General features: G+C 39.9%; 1 protein-coding gene and 2 long non-coding RNA genes across 7 annotated transcripts; 2 read left to right on the forward strand and 1 right to left on the reverse strand.

The window, feature by feature from the left end:
* Window positions 1-487: 487 nt before the first annotated feature.
* LOC139552584 (uncharacterized) lies at window positions 488-9252 on the forward strand. 2 transcript variants are annotated; one of them, XR_011670452.1, is made up of 4 exons: window positions 488-626; window positions 3395-3455; window positions 3698-3789; window positions 9093-9252. It is a non-coding gene; the product is annotated as an uncharacterized lncRNA (long non-coding RNA). The 2 variants fall into 2 exon arrangements; XR_011670453.1 differs by having other exon boundaries at window positions 510-626; window positions 3234-3455.
* A 2201-nt stretch (window positions 9253-11453) lies between these two features.
* On the forward strand, window positions 11454-14807 carry LOC139552583 (uncharacterized). The gene is made up of 4 exons (XR_011670451.1): window positions 11454-11568; window positions 13555-13644; window positions 13757-13846; window positions 14564-14807. It is a non-coding gene; the product is annotated as an uncharacterized lncRNA (long non-coding RNA).
* Window positions 14808-21371: 6564 nt separating this feature from the next.
* On the reverse strand, window positions 21372-24319 carry tnfsf13 (TNF superfamily member 13). 4 transcript variants are annotated; one of them, XM_071364456.1, is made up of 6 exons: window positions 23975-24294; window positions 22709-22799; window positions 22433-22480; window positions 21958-22079; window positions 21734-21872; window positions 21372-21609 (listed from the first exon to the last, which is right to left on the reverse strand). In XM_071364456.1, the coding sequence occupies exons 1-6, from the start codon at window positions 24167-24169 to the stop codon at window positions 21500-21502; spliced, it is 705 nt and encodes a 234-aa protein (XP_071220557.1). In that variant the 5' UTR covers window positions 24170-24294; the 3' UTR covers window positions 21372-21499. The 4 variants fall into 4 exon arrangements, with proteins under 4 accessions (XP_071220557.1, XP_071220556.1, XP_071220559.1 ...); XM_071364455.1 differs by having other exon boundaries at window positions 22433-22483; XM_071364458.1 differs by lacking the exon at window positions 21958-22079 and having other exon boundaries at window positions 22709-22782; window positions 23971-24319.
* Between the last annotated feature and the right edge of the window lie 367 nt (window positions 24320-24686).

The following is a 24686-nucleotide window of genomic DNA, read 5'->3' on the forward strand; positions in this document are numbered from 1 at the left end:
GGAAGTTACCTGTGGCGTTGATGTTTTGGCCGGGGTCTTGTTATATAGATGGTATTCTGATGCCTTGGACAGTCTTTGGTAAATATAACCATCGTCGGGTTTTAATGTCTCCATGACAAACACTAGCTGAATGTGTTTACATCTTCCTTCACAAAACTCCAGTCTTGTAAATGAGAGACAATCATGTGTATCTGAGGAAATAAAGGATACAAACATCAGTGGTATTCAATAATATTTTTACTACCAATATTGCCAGTTAAGACATTTAATATGCAATACATGTCTGACAGTGCAAAATACTTCTGGTTTCCATATTCCATTTCTGAAGTATTATAACACAGATGAAAGGGGAAACCTTTCATTAGCTATGGGCTGGTTATCATAATCTTTCATTATACTCTAATACAACAGCGACACTATGTGGTGTACACACGAAGTACAACCACACAAACACATCCAGGCTTTGTAATCAATCGTTGAGTCACCGGTTGGTTTAACGAGACCGGGATTTTGATTCGTCATGCCGTTATCGTCTGTTTCAATGGGCGCGTTCGAATTGTTTTGAAAGCTCGGAGCCGGAGATAAATTTGATCAAGGGGTTTAAAAAGGATGCCGAAAGATTTAAGGTAATGGTGTTGTTGCCCGATATTTCTTCATTCATGTACAATGAGTATTGATTGTGTGGAGAATCGATGCTGCGAACCGTTGACGGTATAGCCTGCGAGTAAGCAACTTTAGTAACATTAGTACTCTTTAAAAAAAATGGCTAACATCATTCTCGTTCAATCTTCTCTCACTGCCAGCCAGAGGCCTTCCTCTCACTACCATATTTGTGACTGTAGTTAATGGCTAGCTGTTTGCGATGCGTGTAGTGACGTAATCCAGCTAGCTACAGGCAACTGCCAAATAAAGTAAACACTTGAGTAAATGAGGGACAAAGTATAGACCCCTTTCTGTGTTTACAAACATTGCCGCACGAGGGCGATGCGCGCAAGTTTGTCAGAACTCTGGGGCGTTTAACATTATATAGAATGCCACCCAAAAAAACTATTTACATGTTGCATTTCACACTACTGTTTTTTTTGGCTCGTATGAACGTCCTGTTTAATATGTTTGTGTCATCTTCGCAAATCAACTGCATTATGCTTTTTTTTTTAAAACACTTCAACCAGTAAAATGGCTCTTCAGCTAGCTTTTGCTACAGCCTATGCCAATGAGCGTTAGCATTTTAGATAACTGCTGCTTCCAAAAATAGTTATTTTCCAAAGATCACAACCAAATATAATCTTAGCGACTGTTGAAGCAAGAATCAAAACATAATTGTAAGCTTATGAGAACCCCAAAAAGTTATTTTGTTTAGAAGTAATAACGTAAATGTAATCTATGTTGAGCAGATGGCGATGGCTTTCTTACTGCAGCTAACGCGCATCTGTGCATGACGTCAGTGTGTCGTGTGCTGGAAAGGGGTCTATATTAAAAGCCGGTACTTCCACACAGGTGTGGTAAGCAATTAACATCACATCATGCTTGGGGGAAGAGAGGAAAAGGGTCCAATACCACAGCCAAAAGTCATAAACCCCACCTATTCCTACAATTTCTCTAATTTAAAATGTGATTTTTATAACTAACCCTAACCACAAAACTAAAGGGATACTTTGGGATTTTGGCAATTATCTACTTCCCCAGAGTCATATGAACTTGTGGATTCTATTTGTGTCTCTGTGTCCAGTATGAAGGAAGTTAGAGGTAGTTTCGTGAGCCAATACTAACTAGCGTTAGAGCAATGACTGGAAGTTTATGGGTATCTGCTAGTATGCAATGACTGAAGGTCTATACCCATACATATACCCATAGACTTCCAGTCATTGCGCTAGTGCTAGTTACCAACAAACTGCACGCAGATACATGAAAATGGTATCCACGAGTTCATCTGACTCTTGGGGAAGTAGATAAAGGGTCCCTTTAAGACCAAAAATATATATTTTTTAATTTAAAAAATCCTTTTTTTACTACACAATTTTGACTTTGTCTGTGATAACTTGTGGAAACCGAGGAAGAGGCAGCGCGAGGTTTTAATCTGCCGAAAATCCGTCCGTGATAAATAAACCCACGAATTGAGGAACGTATAGAGGTCAAATTGGTCAACAACAAAAATGAATTGATAATTAAAACTTATTTGATCTAATAGAAATGTTGTAATGGTTAGGTTGTTATGAATGCACAGATACAAGCAATGATGTATGTAAACCCTGGATTGCTGACGTTATTTATTGGCTATTGGTTAAATAATTTTTTTTTACAAAATTAAAGGCTTTGAAGCCACCGGTCGGCCATATTGTCTCTCCCTAGTAGGAGCAGTCCTACATAGAGCCCCACAGTGGAGTTGTCATAATACCCATCAAATCTAGCGGTCAAACAAGGAAGCGGTTCCAATAGTTTTTCCACCATTTTCGATTTCTGAGAGTAAATGGAGACGACTATATTGATAAGTCACCTTGTCTGAAAGAGATTTACATGGTTATCGAAACGTCATGCCAGGGTTAGCCTACACGAAACACAGCCCTTATTTAACTGTTTTGGAACCATTTCCCTCTGACCGCTAGGTTTTATGACTCATACTGTGGTATTCTATAGGAATTCATGGAATTCTACAGTATTTCAAGGACAAAAAAATAAATATTTTAAGGAAAAATGTTTTTATATACTTTTTTGTTTTTATTTTAACCCATTTAATATAATTTAAATGCATGTATTAGTGTCTGTAATAGAATAAATGTGTCAAAAACAAAAGTAGACATTCATAAATGCATTTCCATGGCTTCCAAAATCTTTTTTACAATTGAGGAGGAGTACTGAGATGGCTGTGTGGTGGCTTCAATACAGCCCCCGTCAGTCATCCAGAGTTAATACACATCATTTGATATAAGTGGAGCACTTGGCATTTTGGCAACTTTGAAAAAAACAACTTTATATTGGAGTTGTGCCCATTGTCAATCCGTGTGTCTTTTAAGGACTTTGTATAATCTGTAATTTGTTGTACCCCCTAGCTGCTAGCATACAGTGTATTCAGACTCCTTAATAACCTCTACAGGATCAGTGTCCCTTAACTTTTTCCACATTTTGTTACGTTACAGCCTTATTCTAAAATTCAACATCTAAAGTGTAATTAATAACTTCAGCATGCTCAAAGGGATATTTAATTTCAGCTTTTCTTTTTCTTCATCTACCAATAGGTGCTCTTTGGAGGCACTCACACACACACACACAGACACACACGGATGGACACACACACAGCTCTTCTCTCTGTCCACCTGTGGAATCTCACCTGTCCTCTCTACCTCCTGTGTCTGTCTGTCTGTCTGTCTGACCTGCACGGCTGTGATGTGTGCTTCAGACATGGAAGAATAGTGTCGCCTTAATCTGGACAACCTGGTCTCTGTTAACTTTGGACACAGGTACTACATTACCCATAACCCTCTATTCAACTACACTACCCATAACCACCCACTTCTATTATACTACACTACACTACCCATAACTACCAGCTCTTTTGTGCAGAGCTGTTAGTGATAACACTGACTGGAAGCTCCCCACCAGAGACCGGGGTTCAATCCCTGTGTCCATCCTTCTCACTTGCCTGTATCTTCTTCTCATAACGGTCTAAATACATGTTCTACATTGTGTGTGTTCTCCTCAGGAACTTAGCAGTAGAGATGGTTGAACAGGAGCTGCTGTTTGATGGAAACAGAGAACGAAAACCTACCGGCCATGACGGATATTATCAACAAGGTATTAACACACACACACTGCACACTACACACTCTTACACAGGAACTAAAACCAACCATAACGTTAAGAAAAGTGCAAGGGTGACAATATATTTGGCCACAACTGTATCTGTAGAACCAACCATGATAACATAGAAAATGTAATGTCTACTCTATGTTTTGATGGTGCCAAAAGTGCCATGTATAACATCATAAACAGTTCAGATTATTATTTCATGTTGGACTGCCATGGCAATACATTTCTGTTTCTGACAATGTATGCAATAGAACATTATTTCTGCAGAATACAGACCCTTATAGTTGTCTACTGCTGTTGTCGTTCCCCTTGCTGTGAATGTGGATACTGTGCGACACTGTAAATTCATGGAACACAGGAAGGCCTATGAAATGGTCTGGACCCAGGGACTTGGTGATTTCATGGGCACGTACAGTATGGACCTCAAGTGCTTGTGGGTCCCAAATGCCACTCATCAAATTATATTTGTTACGTTCACCAGCAAGAGAACCAAAAATGTCACTCAAACCAAAGTCACTGATAACCTAAATGAAACAGGTGGTGTTTCAGGAGGGGTTCTGAAAGACACTTATGGGGGTGTCCACTGAAAGTTGCATAGCAACAACAACTGGGACCTAAAAGACACCCACCATGAGCGGCCACAAAATTTGCCCAACAAAAGAAAAACTTAAAGACAGGAAGAAAACCAAAAAGTGAAGCGATACAAAAACACAGAAGGTCAGATAAAGGACTTAGTTATCTAGAAACAAATAGGGAGAGCCAACTTAAGGTGTTAACCTTCCACATCTCTCAAGACAACTGGAGCACTGGGCCAGCCACTCTTAAATATCACCTCGGACAGCACAGGTCAAACACCTTCCGACTAATGAGATGAACAAGCCAGCACGTGTAACACGTACTGACTAACGATGTGACAGCAATCGGTGCGCCCGATGTGCTAACGTCCAACCTCAAAATGTAAAAGGAAAAACCAAAGCCTTGTAACATCATAACAGAACATTTCCATTTCGGAGCAATTCACAATTCTCCTTCATGATTGCACTAACAGTCAAGATAACATCAATCAAGCTCATTTGGAGATGTTCATGATGAAAGGAACAGAAAAGGAGAAAATCCTCCCACAAATTATTCATTTGTGCAGCACATCAAAATCAGTTAATACAAATTGCCCTTTTCACAACAACTATTGTCACAGAGAGCTTTACAACAAACCAGCCTAGACCCCACCCCCAAAGAGCAAGTGGCAGCAAAGTACACATTAAAAGATGGAAACTAGGTGAGACAAATTGTCAATATTCTAGACTTCAATCAACTTCATCCCCATTGGGACTGAAGTCCATAATGAGTGTATCTGGGCATTCTGAGATCATGACCAGGCCACCAGAGTCTTAGTCTCTTGATCTGCTCGGTGACATTTTGACAACTGGTCTTCTTGTATAGCTTACTGTAGTGTATTTTATTCGGCCAGAAGATTCTGTTGAGACATCCACTGCTGAAAGACTCCATCCTTCTCATTCTTGACAACACGGCGACACTCCAAACTATACAGCAGAACAGATTTGACGTTGCTGTTGTATTATAGGTGGATATTTGTTTTGAGGCTGTTCTGCTCAGACCTCCAAATGGGACAATGAGAGATTGTTGTCTAGAGATCTTACAGCTGGGGAGAACTGGGTCCTCTCAATACCTCTGGGTGGTATGATGTGGTTTTGGCCATGAACCAGTCAGTGGTAATAAGGCTGTATCACACCCGGATGTTATTGGGAGTCCCATAGGGCGCCGCACAATTAGCCCTGCGTCGCCCGTGTTTGGCCGGGGCAGCCTGTGATTGTCAATAAGAATTTGTTCTTCACTAACTTGCCTAGTTAAATATATATATTTTAAATAAGGAAGGGAATAGGAGAGATGAGTGTCTCACTACAGACTGCATAGGGAACCACCTGGAGATGGTACTGGTAAAGAGATGTGCATGTTGCTCATGTGCAGGCCGTCAAATCAAGATGATATCAAGTTGTTTTTGACCAATGAAAACGTGTCAGTTTGTCACTTTCACAAGGTTGTAGTAATGACATGTTCAGCTATTTGAGACATTGGCTTGAATATAGATTGAGAGAAAAGCAACTACTAAGAAAGAAATGTTCACTTCTCCCATTGACTCCCCAAACCACGGCTGGTCTGTTGAGTCTGCTTCACGAGATGTTCCAGTAGTATTGGCCACTTGGAACTCTGGGTTTGAAAACTCTTTGGTTTTGCCCAAAATGACACTACATTTGAGGTAGTTGAAAAATTGCCTTATGATTGAATCAATCTTGATTAGTATACCATAGAATCTCAGAAACTTCCAGCCATTTTTTTTTTACTGTTATCAGGTTTAGGGTTAGCAGTGTGCAGTTGCTCCTGCCTTAGCTGGGTGTCAATGGTGACTCCATACATAGATTTTTTTGTAAAGCAGAAGACATTTAAAAACATTTATAATGTAATCCAATTTCCAAATCAACAACAGAAATAATATGATATTGTTCGAGGATGTTACATTGTCCGAAACAGCGTTTTCATTGGATTTCTTCCCATGCCCGTCCACTATTACATAATAACAATCTGAACTGTTTTTGGTATTTTAATAATTGGCCATCAAAACATGGGGGTAGACATCTTTTCTTTGTTATCATGTTTGGTTAAACTGATATAACAGACAATACATTCTCCGTTTATGGCGGAACAGCAAAATGGCCGCCTGTAGTTGTTTCTGATGTTGTGCGTGCATTAAGGGGACTTGTGAATTGCTACAAAATGGAAGTGTTCTCTTCTGAAATATAATTTCAGAAGTGGTGGGTGGCATTTGGGACCGACAAGCACTTGAGGTCCATACTGTAGGTGCCCATGAAATCACCAAGTCCCTGGGTCCAGACAATATCAAAGGCCTTCCTGTGTTCCATGAATTTACACACACAGTATCTACATTCACAACCAGGGACAAGACGACAGCAGTAGACAACTGTATGGCTCTGTATGGCTCTGTAAATAATATTCTATTGTGTATACGTTGTCAGAAACTGCAAATATAAAATAAATCAGAAATCTGTATGATGTTGTACATGGCACCATTGTATTCATTGACCTTAGGTGTAGACATTAAAACATAGGTGTAGACATCAGCTTTCCTGTGGTATCATGGTTTGTTCTACAGATATGAAGGAAAATACATTGTCCGGTTATGGCGGAATAGAAAAATGTCCGCCATGGCCATCTGAAGTAGTTTTTTATGTTTTTGCAATGCATTAATTGTAATCCTTGTGTCATCATGTTCATTCAGGAGATATGATGCAAAATACAATATTTGGTTATAGGGGAATGGAAAATGTCCAACACGGCTGCCAGGAGGCATTTTTGCGATGCCTACATATCTGAAAATGTTCAGGGCCCCAAACTGTACAATTGTACTAAGTTTCATGCTTTTATGAAAAAGTTAACATATCACCTTAACATTTGGAAACACAGGATCTTTCTCAATTCATCTTTCTGCCATTCCTCGCCTCCTTGTCAACCCCATTGGTGGAGAAGGTTTATAAGGTCCCTCCCATCGAACCCCCTTATCCAGTGTGATTTGATTTGAGGAGGCGGCGAGGAGACAGGATGCAAGAAAGAAACTGTCTTTTCTCGATTGGATTTTCTCAACTCCTGCGTCCTCTCTCCTATGTCCTCTCTCACTTCTTAAAAAAAAAAGGTCAAAATGTAATCAAGGAGAGGGAGCATGGACAAAAATGTGCTGGTATGAAATTAGACTCCTCAACTCGTGCAGCATCAGGCAAATTATGTTTACAGGGTTCGATCCCAAAATACATGTGTTAAGTGATAAAAACAAATGAAGTTAGTTTTGCAATACAAAAAAATGTAATAAGTAGCATGTTGTTTTTAAATATGTACATGCTTTTCTCCTCCGACAAAACAAAAGCTGATTCAAATAGGGGTGTGGAAGATTTCAAAACTCTTCAGTTTGCCTACTAACGAATTGACAACTCCTCAACCACTTATTGGTTTCTGTGTGATGGAGGAGAGAGAATGGAGTAGAGAGGGTGGAGGACAGACTTTTGCCCAAATTAGAAACGGCCAAGGAAAGATGAATTGAGAAAGAGCCATTAGTCTTAAACATATCTAGATTGATGTCCACCAACTGTCTGCTTTCGATGATGTCATCAGACATATTAACAGTGCATTCGGAAAGTATTCAGACCCCTTGACTTTTGGAAAGGCACACACCTATCTATATAAAGTCCCACAGTTGACAGTGCATGTCAGAGCAAAACCCAAGCCATGAGGTCGAAGGAATTGTCCATAGAGTTCCGAGACAGGATTGTGTCGAGGCACAGATCTGGGGAAGGCTACTAAAAAAAAATTGGTGGCATTGAAGGTCCACAAGAAGGATCTTGGTCAGGGAGGTGACCAAGAACCCGATGACCACTCTGACAGAGCTCCAGAGTTCCTCTGTCTTGATGGGCGAACCTTCCAGAAGGACAACCATCTCTGCAGCACTCCACTAATCAGGCCTTTATAGTAGAGTGGCCAGACGGAAGCCACTCTTCAGTAAAAGGCACAACAGCCCGCTTGGAGTTTGCCAAAAGGCACCTAAAGGACTCTCAGACAATGAAAAAAAAGATGATCTCGTCTGATGAAACCAAGATTGAACTCTTTGGCCTGAAAGAAGGTGAAGCGTCACATCTGGAGGAAACCTGGCGCCATCCCTACGGTGAAGCATGGTGGCAGCATCATGCTGTGGGGATGTTTTCAACGTAGGAGTGACTTCGGGACAAGTCTCTGAATGTCCTTTGAGTGGCCCAGTCAGAGCCCGGACTTGAACCCGATTGAACATCTCTGGAGAGACCTGAAAATAGCTGTGCAGCGACTCTCCCCATCCAATAGTCACACCCAAGAAGACTCGAGGCTGTAATCGCTGCCAAAGGTGTTTCAACAAAGTACTGAGTAAGGGGTCTGAATACCTATGTGAAATTTCCGGGGGGGTTTTAATACATTTTGCAAGAAATTCTAAACCTGTTTTTGCTTTGTCATTATGGGGTATGGTGTGTAGATTGATGAGGGGGAAAAATAACAATTTAATCAATTTTAGAATAAGGCTGTAATGTAACGAAATGTGGAAAAAGTCAAGGGGTCTGAATACTTTCCGAATGCACTGTATGTTCAGTATATTGTGAGTTTTGACACGGATGACTTCTGCCCCACAGACCGAACTAACACACATCTGGGTTCTGCTTTCTCTCTCTTTCTGTTCTCAGGAACATGGAGAAGGAAAGAAGAGAACAGACAAACTGCCTGAGAGGACAGATAGAAACAGGTAGACAGACGGATGGACGGATGTGTGTATGACATCTGTCCTGTATTCTGTTACTGGTTGTTTTCAGATGTGTTTCATATAATAAATAACAATTGATTGGATTTCATGAAGCGCTTTTTTATTTTAATGTAACCATTTATACAAGTAAGTCAATTAAGAACAAATTCTTATTTACTATGATGGCCTGTCCAGAGGTGGAGACAACAGTTAAATAGAACACAACACACAGAAATCACAAGAGATTAGCAAGAGTTTGGACACACCTACTCATTCCAGGGTTTTTCTTTATTTTTTACTATTTTCTACATTGTATAAAAGTAGTGAAGACATCAAAACTATGAAATAGCACATATGGAATCATATAGTATCCACAAGTGTTTAACAAATTAAAATATATTTTATATTTGAGATTCTTCAAAGTAGCCACCCTTTGCCTTGTTGACAGCTTTGCACACTCTTGGCATTGATGTGGCCGACCCGGTGTGCACGTTCTCCGAGCTACAGTCCGAGTACGGCCTGAACCCACACTTCCTGCAGAACCTCTCAGCAGCCGGACTCAACACGCACGCATGCACGCACACAATCACTCACGCACGCACGCACGTACGCACGCACGCACACGCACACACACAGTTGAATGACTGCCAATGAATATATGTAATGTAACACTACGCCTTCTTGTCTTTGTATGTATCTTGAATCGCTCCTCCCCCAGGGTCGTGAGCTGATGGCGTGTGCTTCAACAGGTTCTGTCTCCCTCTCCTCACACACCTCCAACAGCCTGCTAACCTGGGCTTCAGAGAACTGGCCAGCCAGATACACACAAACACACACACTCACCTTAAATAGCCAGCTAACCTGAGCTTTATTTAAAGCTCAGGTTCTTGGTCACCTGTTTCCCAACTCCAGTCCTCCAGTATGCCCAATAGCACACATTTGTGTTACAGGCCCAGCTCCAACAGTAATATGGTAAGAAATATAGGCCCAGCTCCAACAGTAATATGGTAAGAAATATAGGCCCAGCTCCAACAGTAATATGCTAAGAAATACAGGCCCAGCTCCAACAGTAATATGGTAAGAAATATAGGCCCAGCTCCAACAGTAATATGGTAAGAAATATAGGCCCAGCTCCAACAGTAATATGGTAAGAAATATAGGCCCAGCTCCAACAGTAATATGGTAAGAAATATAGGTCCAGCTCCAACAGTAATATGGTAAGAAATATAGGTCCAGCTCCAACAGTAATATGGTAAGAAATATAGGCCCAGCTCCAACAGTAATATGGTAAGAAATATAGGCCCAACTCCAACAGTAATATGGTAAGAAATATAGGCCCAGCTCCAACAGTAATATGGTAAGAAATATATGCCCATCTACAACAATAACTACAGTATGTAGGCAGGGAATATATTCAAATGATCTGTAAATACACTGAGCTCTTTCTTTTTTCTCTCTACCCTCTCTTCCCCGCCTCTCTCTCTCTCTCTACCCTCCCCTCCCCCCTCCCCCTCTCACTCCCTACCTACATCACATCCCACCCCCTCCTCTCTCCCTTTCTTTTTTTTCTCTCTCCCTACCCTCCCCTCCTCCCTCCCCCTCTCACTCCCTATCTACTTCATCTCCCACCCCCTCCTCCCTCCCCCTCTCACTCCCTACCTACTTCACCCCCCCCCCCCCCCCCTCTCCCTTTCTTTTTTTCCTCTCTCTCTCTCCCTTCCCTCTCTTCCTCTTCCTCAGAGCCAGGGGAAAGAAAACAGCAGTAAACAACTGTATGGCTCTGTATTCCACAGAAATAATATTCTATTGCGTATGTTGTTAGAAACAGTGATTTCATTGGATTTCTTCTTTGTTTTGTCGAAGTCAATTAAGAACTAATTCTTATTTACAATGACAACCTGTCCAGAGGTCAGACAACAGTTAAATAGAACAACACACAGACATCAGACATTAAAAGAGATCACCATGACAGATACACAAGACATATACATGGCAACAGTGGTTTCATTGGTTAGCAGTACTGCTAAAAACTCTGTGCACATCTATGGAGTCGAATAGGTTTTGATTTTGCATTTATTTGCATATGTTGATAGAATGATAGAAATCATAGTGCTCGTCAGATCTGTTGTTACTCAGACTTGTAGGAAAACCTCTGAGTTTGAGCACCTCGTTTTGTAGATTTTGTAATGTTATTGATCTTCAACCAGATATGAAGGAGAGGAGAAAACATGAAGGGGAAAAAGGAAGGTGGGGAAAGAGGAAGGTGGAAGTCTCCGGGATTGAACCCCTGCTACTAGGATTACATCCTGATTCCAGAATGCAGTGCTACCACTAGACCAAACTCAAACTAGTCATGGAACAGATAAAGTCATTATTTTACAGTTCAACCTGACCAGAGGCCCACATGATGGAGAAGCAAGGTATGTTGGGACAGTTTTACTCACTATTTCTTTATTTATCCTTTATTTAACTAGGCAAGTCAGTTAAGAACAAATTCTTATTTACAACGACGGCCTAGGAACAGTGGGTTCTGCCTTGTTCAGGGGCAGAACGACAGATTTTATCTTGTCAGCTCAGGGATTCGATCTAGCAACCTTTCAGTTACTGGCCCAACGCTACCTGCCGCCCCGAAACTTGAGGGGCAGTTTTTCCAGACTCGTATTAAGCCTAGTCCAAAACTAAAACACTTTTAATGGAGATTCTCTATTGAGAATTTGTGGGATCAAATTTTGGAGGTAAAAATTTTAACACACGGCAATGTATGCATGATGATATAATTTTGTATGTTCTGTATATCACTGTAGTTTTACCGGAAGATACACACACTTCCGGTAATATCTACCACACTATACAAGGTCGACACAGGAAGGGTATCTCTGTCAAAGTAAAGTATTCAACATTATCGCATGTTGTAACATGGGGGTAAGTTTATTAGCTAATATCATGATTTGTTAAATGTTTACTATTGTATTTGTTGTGTACTGGAAGTATATCATTAAACTTTGTCTGATGTGCGGCGGTGAATGTGGTTGCACGTGGTCCCCACCATGCTTAGCATCGACAGTACGGAACAGATACTACGGATGAATGTTGTGAATATGTGTTTATAGGGCTAGTCAGCAGACATCCAAGCTGCAGTACTTTATGATCTGTTGCTTGTGTTAGACATTTGAATATTTGAATGATTAGAAGGTTTTAAGTTTTGGATGAGGCATACTAATGACACAGCAACACCACGTGTCGAGCAGATCAGCAGACCGAAGAGGGACAAAAAGTTGTGATTCACACATACAGTATATTACAATACAGCTTTTAGAAAAATTAACAGGTGTTTAGATTTGGCCTTTTTTGGTGTTTCAGACACCATTGTCGTACTCAGAGCTGGTACTGACATCCTTAGCCTAAAATGGTGCAGTTTGTAAAGATAATATGGGTCTATTGTTATGAAAATGTGTTGAGGCTAGATACTGCTATTTTACAAGTGTAGTAGTATTGTGTATTAAGTTTGGTTTATTGCAGCCAATGTTTCTTCTCCATTGCACTGCCTTTTCAGACATGAGATGTTTTATTGCGTCGTGGTTGTAGGACAGATGTTTTATTGCGTCGTGGTTGTAGGACAGATGTTTTATTGCGTCGTGGTTGTAGGACAGATGTTTTATGGCGTCGTGGTTGTAGGACAGATGTTTTATGGCGTCGTGGTTGTAGGACAGAGGTTTTATGGCGTCGTGGTTGTAGGACAGATGTTTTATTGCGTCGTGGTTGTAGGACAGATGTTTTATGGCGTCGTGGTTATAGGACAGAGGTTTTATTGCGTCGTGGTTGTAGGACAGAGGTTTTATTGCGTCGTGGTTGTAGGACAGATGTTTTATTGCGTCGTGGTTGTAGGACAGATGTTTTATGGCGTCGTGGTTGTAGGACAGAGGTTTTATTGCGTCGTGGTTGTAGGACAGAGGTTTTATGGCGTCGTGGTTGTAGGACAGATGTTTTATGGCGTCGTGGTTGTAGGACAGATGTTTTATGGCGTCGTGGTTGTAGGACAGATGTTTTATGGCGTCGTGGTTGTAGGACAGATGTTTTATGGCGTCGTGGTTGTAGGACAGATGTTTTATGGCGTCGTGGTTGTAGGACAGATGTTTTATGGCGTCGTGGTTGTAGGACAGATGTTTTATGGCGTCGTGGTTGTAAGACAGATGTTTTATGGCGTCGTGGTTGTAGGACAGATGTTTTATGGCGTCGTGGTTGTAGGACAGATGTTTTATGGCGTCGTGGTTGTAGGACAGATGTTTTATGGCGTCGTGGTTGTGTTTATTAGCTAATGGCATCTTGTTTTATTCTTCTACTTCTCAGTCAGATTAACATGTTTTGATTACTTATTACAATGTAATAAATTATAACCCAATTTACAGAATAAACACTCAAATGATCAACCTGACAAGGCAGTCCCAGAACCCCTCTCTGGAGAGACCAACCCTCCTCCCAGCATCACCCCTCTTCCTGTGAGTGTACACACACACACAAAGTGGCAAATAATCAGTGACTATGATTAAAAACAGTTTTCAGAAACATTGATATTGTAGGTTACTATGTTTACTATGTGTTGTGTTTCAGGGTCCAGTCCAGTGTGTAGACAACCCCTCAGGTGATACTGGAGAGGTGGTCTACGACACAGACACATTTCCCATCGGACATCAGCCTCCTGTGAGTAAAGTGTGACAGTTCAGAGACCTTCAGTTCATATCAGCTGTTGTTTGGTTGTCTGACTGCTGTCTGTGAAAAATAGGGGTAGGGTTGTAGAGAATCGAAGGACCATGAATGTAATAAGAAACATTAGGTGCTGGCTTAAAGCCAGTAGCAACCACTTCAGAATGTCCGGTCAGAACAAGGATGAGACGGCTGTCCAGGTTAAGGGAGTTTAACGGAAGAAGATGTCCATATTCACACATCACACACATCTGACCACTCATGGATCAGATAACTGAGAATCATGTCCAGTGATAACTGACATTAACTATGTGTTGTTTAGATGCACGCACAATTAAACATCAGACATACAGAGATTCAGTCCACAGGAGGAAAAGTGCAACAGGAGGGTGAACTGTGGAAGTGCTCATCAGGATAGGGAAAGCACGTCTTTGACCACACAGCGTGCTGGGGTCAGACTAACTAAAACTGAAGTCCCGGGAATCAAGGATGCTGATAGGCTGAACGAGATGTGGTGATAAGTATTTGGCGTGACCTTGACCAATAAAACACTAACAAAAGTGGGGGTCCTCTGAATAGGAGACTAATACCGTACCCAAACCGGCCGCGGGTGTGCGCCATCGTGCGCAAATAGATTTTGTTTTTATGATTAAAAACAGTTTTCAGAAACATTGATACTGTAGGTTACTATGTTTACTATGTGTTGTGTTTCAGGGTCCAGTCCAGTGTGTAGACAACCCCTCAGGTGATCCTGGAGAGGTGGTCTACGACACAGACACATTTCCCATCAGACATCGGCTTCCTGTGAAGTGTAAAGTGTGACGGTTCATCCTCCTAGATCTATCCGCTGCCTTAGACACCATGAACCATCAGATCCTCTCACGGTTGGGTGCCTCAGTCTCTGCACACTCTTGGATTGCAGATTGTAAATTAAACATAAAAATTGTTGCTAAAATAATGATTCTATTTTTGATTGATTGACTATGGCTTTTCAAATCACCCAGTATTGCTATCTGCAGCGTTAGTTCTAGGCAAATGTTGCATTTCTTCAGCCATTCCTGGACCTGTGACCAAAAACGAGCTACATATGGACAGTACCAAAATAAATGATCTAATGACTCTGCCTCCTCTCAGCATGATCTGCAGAGCTTGGTTGCAAGAATTTTGTATAGTAATTTAAATTTAAAAATTCAAAGCTTGGAATCCAGCGTTGTTTTGCGTAAATCAATTCATAAACCATGCGCCATGGAATGGATCGAAAATCTCTTGCCAAATATTTTGCAATTTATATGCACAGCTGTCAGTGTTTTGGTCCTTAAATGAAATTGGTATATGTTTTTATTTATCACACTTTTCTTTAACCATTTATGTTCTTTAATACAGGGCCGACATACAAGTTCCTTCCTTTTTTCCCCTTCTACTTGCCTATTCCATTTTTTTGGTAATGCTGCAATTAGTTGGTTGTAATTTTGGGTAGAGCAGACATTTCCATATGTCTGTGTTAACTGCATGTGTGACATAACTACACCAGTCCTATTTATGATATCATTCACTAAAATTATACATTTTTTTTAAATGTCTTCGAAAAATAAGTTTAAAAAAAAATTATAATAGTATATTCGAGTTTAACCACAATATTAGTTGTATTATTTGTTCTGTCTTTTCAGGTGGATTAAACTGAAATTGCAACCAACTTTCTAAGGCTTGTTTAAAAAATAACAATATTTTGGAGATTATTTCCTTTTCAAACACCTGAAAGTGTGAATAAAGGGGAAAAGGCCATTTTTGAACATAGGATGAGACATTCCTACCAATTTACTAGAGAACCAGTTTGGATTTCAGTATAACTTTTGTATGACTGAGGTCTAATGCTATAATATTTAATAATTTCTGCCCCTCCGAATTCATATTCGTTATATAAAGAGGCCCTTTTAATTTTGTCTGGCTTGCCATTACAAATAAAATTGAATATTTTTGTTCATATAATTTAAAAAGCAGGTCACTAGGTGTAGGCAAAACCATAAGAAAATAGATCAACTGTGATATGACTAAAGAGTTAATCATGGTGATTTTATCACAAATAGACAGGTATTTTCGTTTCCAAATCCCAAAATAAATAAATAATCTCACTCAAATACATTTTTATAGAAAGTTAGCAAAAATAGATAAGATCTTGCTAACTTTCTATAAAAATGTATTTGAGTGAGATTATTTATTTATTTTGGGATTTGTTTCCCGAGTATGTCCACATCTCCGTCAGACCATTTAATTGGTAAACTACATGGTAATGTAAAATGTGAAAAAAAATAGTGATCCAATATGTAATATAGTACACTTATCATAATTTGGTTTTAATCCAGAGAGGATAGCAAAAGTATCTAGATCCTCTATGAAGCCTTGGAGAGATTCTAATTGTGGTTTTAAAAGAAAACACGAATGCTGGCGCGAATTGAATGTGAGGCTGGGCTGAATCATCTGCGTACAATGACACCTTCGTTTTTAAACCACGGATTTCTAATCCCTTAATATTAATGTTTGATCTCATTTTAACAGCTAACAACCTTGTTTTACTCCTCTAGATAGTTTAAATCTTTCTGAGGTGTACCCATTATTTACTATTTTACACCTAGGGTTACTATACATAACTTTAACCCATTTTATAAGAGATTCCCCAAAATTGAAATATTCTAGGCATTTATATATAAGCTCCAGTCATACTTTATCAAAAGCCTTTTCAAAATCAGCTATGAAAACCAGGCCTGGTGTCCCCGATATTTCATAGTATTCTATTGTTTCCAGTACTTGTCTTATATTATCTCCAATGTATCGTCCATGTAAAAAACCTGTCTGATTAGGATGAATAATATCTGACAATACATTTTTAATTCTATGCGCCAAGCATTTTGCTAGGATTTTTGCATCACAACACTGACGTGTAAGAGGCCTCCATTTTTTTTTTAAATAGACTGGATCTTTATATATACCACTTGGGTCCTGTTTCAGTAATAATGATATCAGACCTTCTTGTTGCGTGTCCAATAATCTACCATTTATATAGGAGTGGTTAAAACATGCTAATAATGGTCCTCTGAGTGTATAAAAAAAAGTTGTGTATACCTCCACTGATATGCCATCCAGCCCTGGAGTTTTCCCAGCTTTAAAGGCTTTAATTGCATCAAGAAGTTCCTCCTCTGTAATTTGGCCTTCACATGTCTTTCTGTACAGATGTTAATTTTACATTATTAGGGAAAAAATCCATACAATTAGCTTCGGTTAGTGGAGATGGAGACAAACAAAACATATTCTTAAAGTACTTTACTTCCTCTTTCAAAATATCATTCGGTGAATCATGCGTGACTCCATCATTGGTAACAAGTTTCAATAAAAAACTGTTGGTAGCATTTCTATGTTGAAGATTGAAAAATAATTTGGTGCATTTTTCCCCATATTCCATCCAGTTCGCTTTATTTTTTATAATATATTACACTGGATATTTCTTGAATAAGTTCCTCCATTTCTTTTTGTTTTTCCTCTAACTTATTCTGTGCCTCTATGCTACAGTGTTATTGCTATCTAGCTGTACTGTTAGTCCTTCAATTTCCTTGGTTAATATGGACTCTTTTGATCTAAATTGATTTTGTTTTATAGATAAGTACTGAATTGCATGGCCTCTAATTACACATTTAAAAGTGTCCCATGCAATAAGGGGATCTGCTGTACCTATGTTATGTCTGGAAAAAGTCAGTTATAAATTATTCTGTCCTAGTTCTAAACAATTTATCATCTAGTAGGCTTTGATTACATTTCCAATATCCTCGCCCACGTGGAAATTCTGTAAGAGTAATATATATGCCAATTATGTGATGATCCGACCGCATTCTGTCCCCTATCAACATTTTTTTAAACTTTTGGTGCCAGAGAGAATGGCATAAGAAAGTAGTCAAGACGACTAGCTTGATTAAGCCTCCGCCATGTATATCTCACAAGGTCAGGGTATTTAAGCCTCCATATAGCCACTAACTCCAAAATATCCATGACATTCATGATTTCCCTAAGTGCCTGAGGGTGATAGTTTGTAGTGTGATTTCCTTTCCGGTCCATAGTGTTACGGCCGTCAAAAGAAGTGGACCAAAGTGCAGCGTGGTGAGCGTACATTTTCCTTTTATTTTAGTAAATGTCGCCAACAAAACAACAAACGAAAAAACAACCGTAGGGCTTTAGTGCCACTAACAAAGATAACTTCACACAATGACAAAAGGGAAAAGGCTGCCTAAGTATGATTCCCAATCAGAGACAACAATAGACAGCTGTCCCTGATTGAGAACCATACCCGGCCAACACATAGAAATACAAAAACATAGAAATCAGAACATAGAATGCCCACCACAAATCACACCCTGACCAAACCAAATAGAGACATAAAAAGGCTCTCTAAGGTCAGGGCGTGACACATAGAGGTATTTAAGACCGTATTAAAATCACCCACCATAATAATAGAGTCTAGTGTTGCTTGTGGAGTTGATAAATTATTATAAGCTTGGATCATCATTATTTGGACCGTATAGGTTAATAAGCCATATCTGTTTATTGTCCAATAACATATTTAAAATAATCCATCTACCTTGATGATCTGTTTGGACAATTTGCACATTTGGATCAAAATTGCTGTTAATTAAAACAATCACCCCTTTTGAATTTCTTTGCCCATGGGAGAAATATACATTTCGCCCCCCCAGTACTTTTCCCACAAAACTTCATCTAAAATTGTTGAATGAGTTTCCTGTAAACAATAGATATTATATTCCTTCTCTGTTAGCCAGGTAAATACTGATCGTCTTTTCTTATTATCTGCTAAGCCATTACATTTGTAACTGGCTATGCTTATTTCACCACTTACCAGAAAGAGTTGCATCCCAATAGGCCATGTTAGGCCATGTATCGAGCTAGAAAGATCCGCGGATGTACGGTGGAGTTCAAAATCAGGGTCTGTGAGTAAAGTGCTGTTACTGCTAGATGTCATTTTAGAGGTTCTTGCAGAGTTTTCAGAGGCTTGTGGACAAACCAAATGAGAACCAAATTTTATTCCTGTTAGTCACGTTTAGTAAATTGTTTGACACTAGTGATTTTGCTGCAGTACGAAGCGATTACAAAGATCTACATTGTCTGTGACGGACAGTATTGGTTTAATTGAAATCCTCAAAAGCAGCTTTTCTACGTTCAGAGATAACTCAGGGGAGACTTTGATAAAGTTCTCAAGCTAACTGAAGAGATGATGATTAAGCATGATATTAGTAATTGGGATGTGAGCGCATCACGGCAGCGAAAACTGCCTGTAAAATTGGCAGACAGTGTAGTCACAACTTCATTAGGGAAAACATCCAGCATAATGAGTGACTGTGACCTGAGGCAATTTTGGAACAATATTCTATAAAGACAGATTACTGAGTTGAACTGAATATTTCAAGAAGACACATAGGGGGTCATGCAAGGGCAGCCTCCTTTTCCAAAGAATCCCAAACCCGCGGCCTTAAAGAGCACCTGAAGACCATTTTTCCTCCTTACATCACACACATATTAACTCCCCTTAATGACTCATCCCCTCTGGCATTTAGCCACCGTTATCTTTTTGCCTTGCACTAATTTTAGTTTGGTTTCACATTAGGGCATGGAAACTTTAGAGCCATAGCAATGGTTCAAAAATAAACAGTCATGATTGATTTGCACTTTCCGCACCAAAGTACGTTCATCTCTAGGAGACGGAACGTGTCTCCTTCCTGAGCGGTATGACGACTGCATGGTCCCATGGTGTTTATACTTGTGTACTATTGTTTGTACAGATGAACGTGGTACCTTCAGCCGTTTGGAAATTTCTCCCAATGATGAACCAGACTTGTGGATTTCAAAAAAAAATTCTGAGGTCTTGGCTGATTTATTTTTGATTTTGCCATGATTGTCAAGCAAAGAGGCACTGAGTTTGAAGGTAGGCCATGAAATACATCCACAGGTACACCTCCAATTGACTCAAATGATGTCAATTAGCCTATCAGAAGCTTCTAAAGCCATGACATCATTTTCTGGAATTTTCCAAGCTGTTTAAAGACAACTTCAACTTAGTGTATGTAAACTTCTGACCCACTGGAATTGTGACACAGTGAATTTATAAGTGAAATAATCTGTCTGTAAACATTTGTTGGAAAAATGACTTGTGTCATGCACAAAGTAGATGTCCTAACTGACTTGCCAAAACTATAGTTTGTTAGCAAGAAATTTGTGGAGGTGTTGGAAAAATGAGTTTTAATGACTCCAACCTAAGTGTATATAAACTTCTGACTTCAACTGTATATGTAGCAAAAAAACTGAAAAAACAAAGATATTTGTCCTCCGATGAGAGGGGTGGTGGAGGGGTTAAAAATAGTAATAATAATACATTAAAAAATAAGCACACCCAAGCCCCCACCCTGCCACTGATTGGATCATTTGAACCATCTGTATATATCCTTAAGAATAAATAAAACCTATTATCTCTTCTCACGTCCTCACCCCATTCTCTCCTGCCCTCAGTCATGTCCACTTCTAAACTTGGTTTTGGAAACAGCCACGGAGGAACGTTCCCCAGTGCAATTGCTGGCCCTATCTCTCTCTCCCCCAGTCCATATTCTCGTTAGAGGTGCATGCCGCCACCTACTGTACGGGTTGTAAACTACGTGCGTATGTATATAGAGTGCATTCGGGAAGTATTCAGACCCCTTAACCTTTTCCACATTTTGTTACATTACAGCCTTATTTTAAAATTGATTAAATTGTTTGTTTGTTCTTATCAATCTACACACTATACCCCATAATGACAAAGCAAAAACAGTTTAAAAAAAAATGTTTATTACAAATACAAACCTGAAATATGACATTTACAAGTATTCAGACCCTTTACTCAGTACTTTCTCAGCAACGCTCCCCATCCAACCTGACAGAGCTTGAGAAGATCCGCAGAGAAGAATGGGATAAACTCCCCAAATACAGGTGTGCCAAACTTGTAGCGTCATACCCAAGAATACTCAAGGCTGTAATCGCTACCAAACGTGCTTCAACAAAGTACTGATTAAAAGGTCTGAATACTTATGTAAGTGTAAATTATATTTCCGTTTTTTATTTTTAAAACATTTGCAAAAATTTCTACTAACCTGTTTTTACTTTGTCGCTATGGGGTATTGTGTGTAGATATATGATTGAAAAAAAAACAATTTAATAAATTTTAGAATAAGGCTTTAACATAACAAAATGTGGAAATAGTCAAGGGGTCTGAATACTTTTTGAACGCACTGTATTGACCACGAGGTCCCTGTTGGATTATACATCAGTCTTCAATAGACAAGGATGGCAAACTGCTAAATTAAACTTTCTCAGAGGGAAATTCACAATGATGCTGTACACTCAACAGTACTCATATTGGGTAGCTGTTCTGTATCACGCTACCACAATATGAGTGCTGAAAGGAAAACACTGGCTGAGTAGTACTTGCAAAACGTTTGATATTGAAAAGAGTTTATTAAATATCAGGCACCACAATGCAGTAGGTCAGCATGTCGGGTTATTATAGGCAGTGATTGTAGGGTTCTGGAGAAACATGGTTTTGTGTTAGATCGTCACTCAGTGTCAGATCCTGAACATGCCAAGGAAGGTGGAGTGAGGCTTGAGGACAAGCCCAGCAGATTTCCTGGGAATGGAGAGTTCCAGAGTGGATCCTGGCTCCAGGTAATGGACACCTGGGAGAGAAACACCAGTAACTTCAGCACTGGGTGTAGTAGTGCTGTAATTGTGTTCCGTATTATAAGTAATTCATTTGAATCTCGTTTGTAACACACGCTGGCCGGGGTTGGGTCGACTCACCGGCTGTGTAGCAGGTGTTTTGGGCCACAGTGATGTTGCTGGGCATGCTCTGTATGCACTTCATCAAGATGGTCTCAATACCATGTAGACGCTTCTTGATCACATGACCCATTGTCCATGTGGTGTCTTTATACAGCACCTGTACACAAACACAGTGATGGTATAGAGGGACCTTGGCTTGACCGCCTCTCAAGAGATGACAATGTCTAGTTTTAATAGGCTACCTGACTGTAGATGAAGTAAGTCCCTTCGGTTACCACTGTGACCTTTTCTCCAAAGACCTGCAGCCCCTCCCCTAGACGACTCAGTCCTAGAGCCCATTCTACCAGAGTGTAGTCATCTTCATCTGAGACAACATAGTGGTTAAAACATGGAGTATGTGTATGTTGGAGACAAAATAATGTTTGAGGGTATTGTAGTTAATGCAAAACGCAGTTTATACCGGGTTCTAACATGCGTCCTTTTTCCAGATGTTGTCCACATTCTGATTGGGCCCACATTTTTAGCCAGGTGTAGACAATTAAAAGACGCATAGTGATCTAATTTTGAAAATATCTTATAAGTTTAAACGGGCATGATCAGGACAAGATAAGGACGCATGTTAGCGGCAGGTATAAACAGGGCTATAGCGTGTGTGTGTGTGTGTGAGAGAAAGAGAATGTACAGTATAGGTGTGAAGTCATTGCCCATTCAACTCACCATATGAGTGTGATGACAGAGGAACAAGGTGAAGAAAGGCACTCCTCCCTGCTGGATGACATGGAAATTATAAATTATTAAGTAAATTGTGTGTGTGTATGTAAAAGATTTAGATGCACTATTGTAAAGTGGCCGTTCCACTGGATGTCATAAGGTGAATGCACCAATTTGTAAGTCGCTCTGGATAAGAGCGTCTGCTAAATGACTTAAATGTAAATGTAAATGTGTGTATGTGTGTGTGTGTGTGTGTGTGTGTGTGCGTCGGATGAGACTGACCAGTGCGCCGCTGTCTCCGTCTCCCATGTCTTGAAATCTCCCTCTTTCCTCGAATTCCATTCCATTGTGTATGTCTGTGAGAGTCAGATATCTGTGTCAAATGCCAGATGACATCAGATGTGAACCTCATAGTGTGACAAGAATCCGTTGTTTCAGATATGTGGTAAACAATCAAGTAATTGTCATCCTTTTCCAGACTTCAACTCCATTGAGAAGTGTGGTGGATAATAAACCTTATTGCTCGATCTCCTAAGCATTAATTACTTCAAAATAGCCCAGTAGCCTAAGAATATTAATTGATGTCTCATAAATTCTCAAAAACATACTTTACACATTAGCTGATAGCGTGATAGGAATCAAATGTTTCAGATATGTAGTAAATAGGGTTGGTGTAGGTTACTTTCTAAATGTAATCCGTTCCAGTTACTAGTTGCCTGTCCAAAATTGTCATCAGCAATGTAACTTTTGGATTACTCAGTAACGTAATCTGATTACTTTCCCCTTATGGGGCATGGGGTGGGCAACTCCAGTCCTCGCGGGCCTGATTGTCACACTTTTTCTCCATCCCGAGCAAACACAGCTGATTAATCAAATTGCATTCTGAACTGAAGATCGTGATTAGGTGATTATTGGAGTCAGGTGTGTTAGCTGGACCTGGGGAAAAACTGTGACACCAATCAGGCTCTCGAGGACTGGAATTGCCCACCCCTGCAAGACAAAAAGGATCCATCAAATGCATTTGGTGTGTCATCATAGTAGTCTCTGTCTTGTGGTGAGGCTGAACAAACTTAAACTTGCGCCTATTTTCGATGCTGAATTGAATGTCATTGAGGAAACCGAAAGGCATGATAATGTATTTTTTCACAAACATCCTTTCTGGCTTTAAAAGTAATCGAATAAATAATCCTCTAGTTTTTCAAAGGTATCTGTCATCTGATTTCAATATTTTCCCAGGTTATTTTGTAATCACATTACATGTAACATCTACCCAACCCTGGTGGCAAACAATTAAGTCATTGTCATCATTTTCTCCATTGATAATTGTGGTGAAATAGGCCTTATTGTTCTAAGCATTAACAAGCATCTTGATTCCTTACTTCAAAATCTGACATTTCCTAGTGGTTAGGCCTAGCCTAAGAACATTTATTGACTTCTTCTAAATTCTCAAAAACATAGACCTACTTCACACATCAAGCAAAGTTTCACAATAGTGTTTTCTTTTTCGTGTAGCCTATAACCTATTAGTAAATGTATGAACTCACCTACCCCGCAGCGCGAGATATCAGTAGACGATTCCTTTATGTCCCCGCATACCAGACTGGTCCACTGACGCAGCTCCCGCAGTTCGATCTGCATCTCTCTGACCCGGTTGGACTGCAGGACCATCAAGCAGGCCAAGAACAGCGACACAGCGTACAGCAGATATGTGCCATGAAAATGTACTGTATAACGGTTTGTCATTATGTCACACAGGCGATACCAACTGTTACGAGGACGAGGGGATGGCGTCCTTTTTCAACGAAGGCTTTGTCAGGGCCGTAATAATCCCGTTACAATGTGCACTTTCACTTTCTTAATGTCATCATCCCATCACTTGGAAAACGATGACTCATGCAGTCTCGGATTACAAAACTGCTATAAAGACCTGGAGGACGTGTGAAAACAAAGCGATAGGCTACAGTAGGCCAATAGGACTATGCTACATTGAAGTCTGAAGCTAAAGTTAATGTCTTTATTAAATGTTTGTACTACAATTTATTTTGAGAAAGGCAGTGACCAAGACAGGCAAGTGGCTCATAAAAACAACTGATTGTAATACCTGAATGAAAAGGGAATACAGTTGAGTAGGTTTGAAGCACTGTAGACTACATTATAATTCATGAATGTATATATGCTTGGCTCTCGAGGGAAAAGGCTTACATGTACTTCTAGTCAGGCCTATGTGCTTGTCTGGCTATGACAGAACAAGGTCAAAGGG

This window comes from Salvelinus alpinus, chromosome 24 (assembly GCF_045679555.1).
Source record: "Salvelinus alpinus chromosome 24, SLU_Salpinus.1, whole genome shotgun sequence".
NCBI lineage: Eukaryota > Metazoa > Chordata > Actinopteri > Salmoniformes > Salmonidae > Salvelinus > Salvelinus alpinus.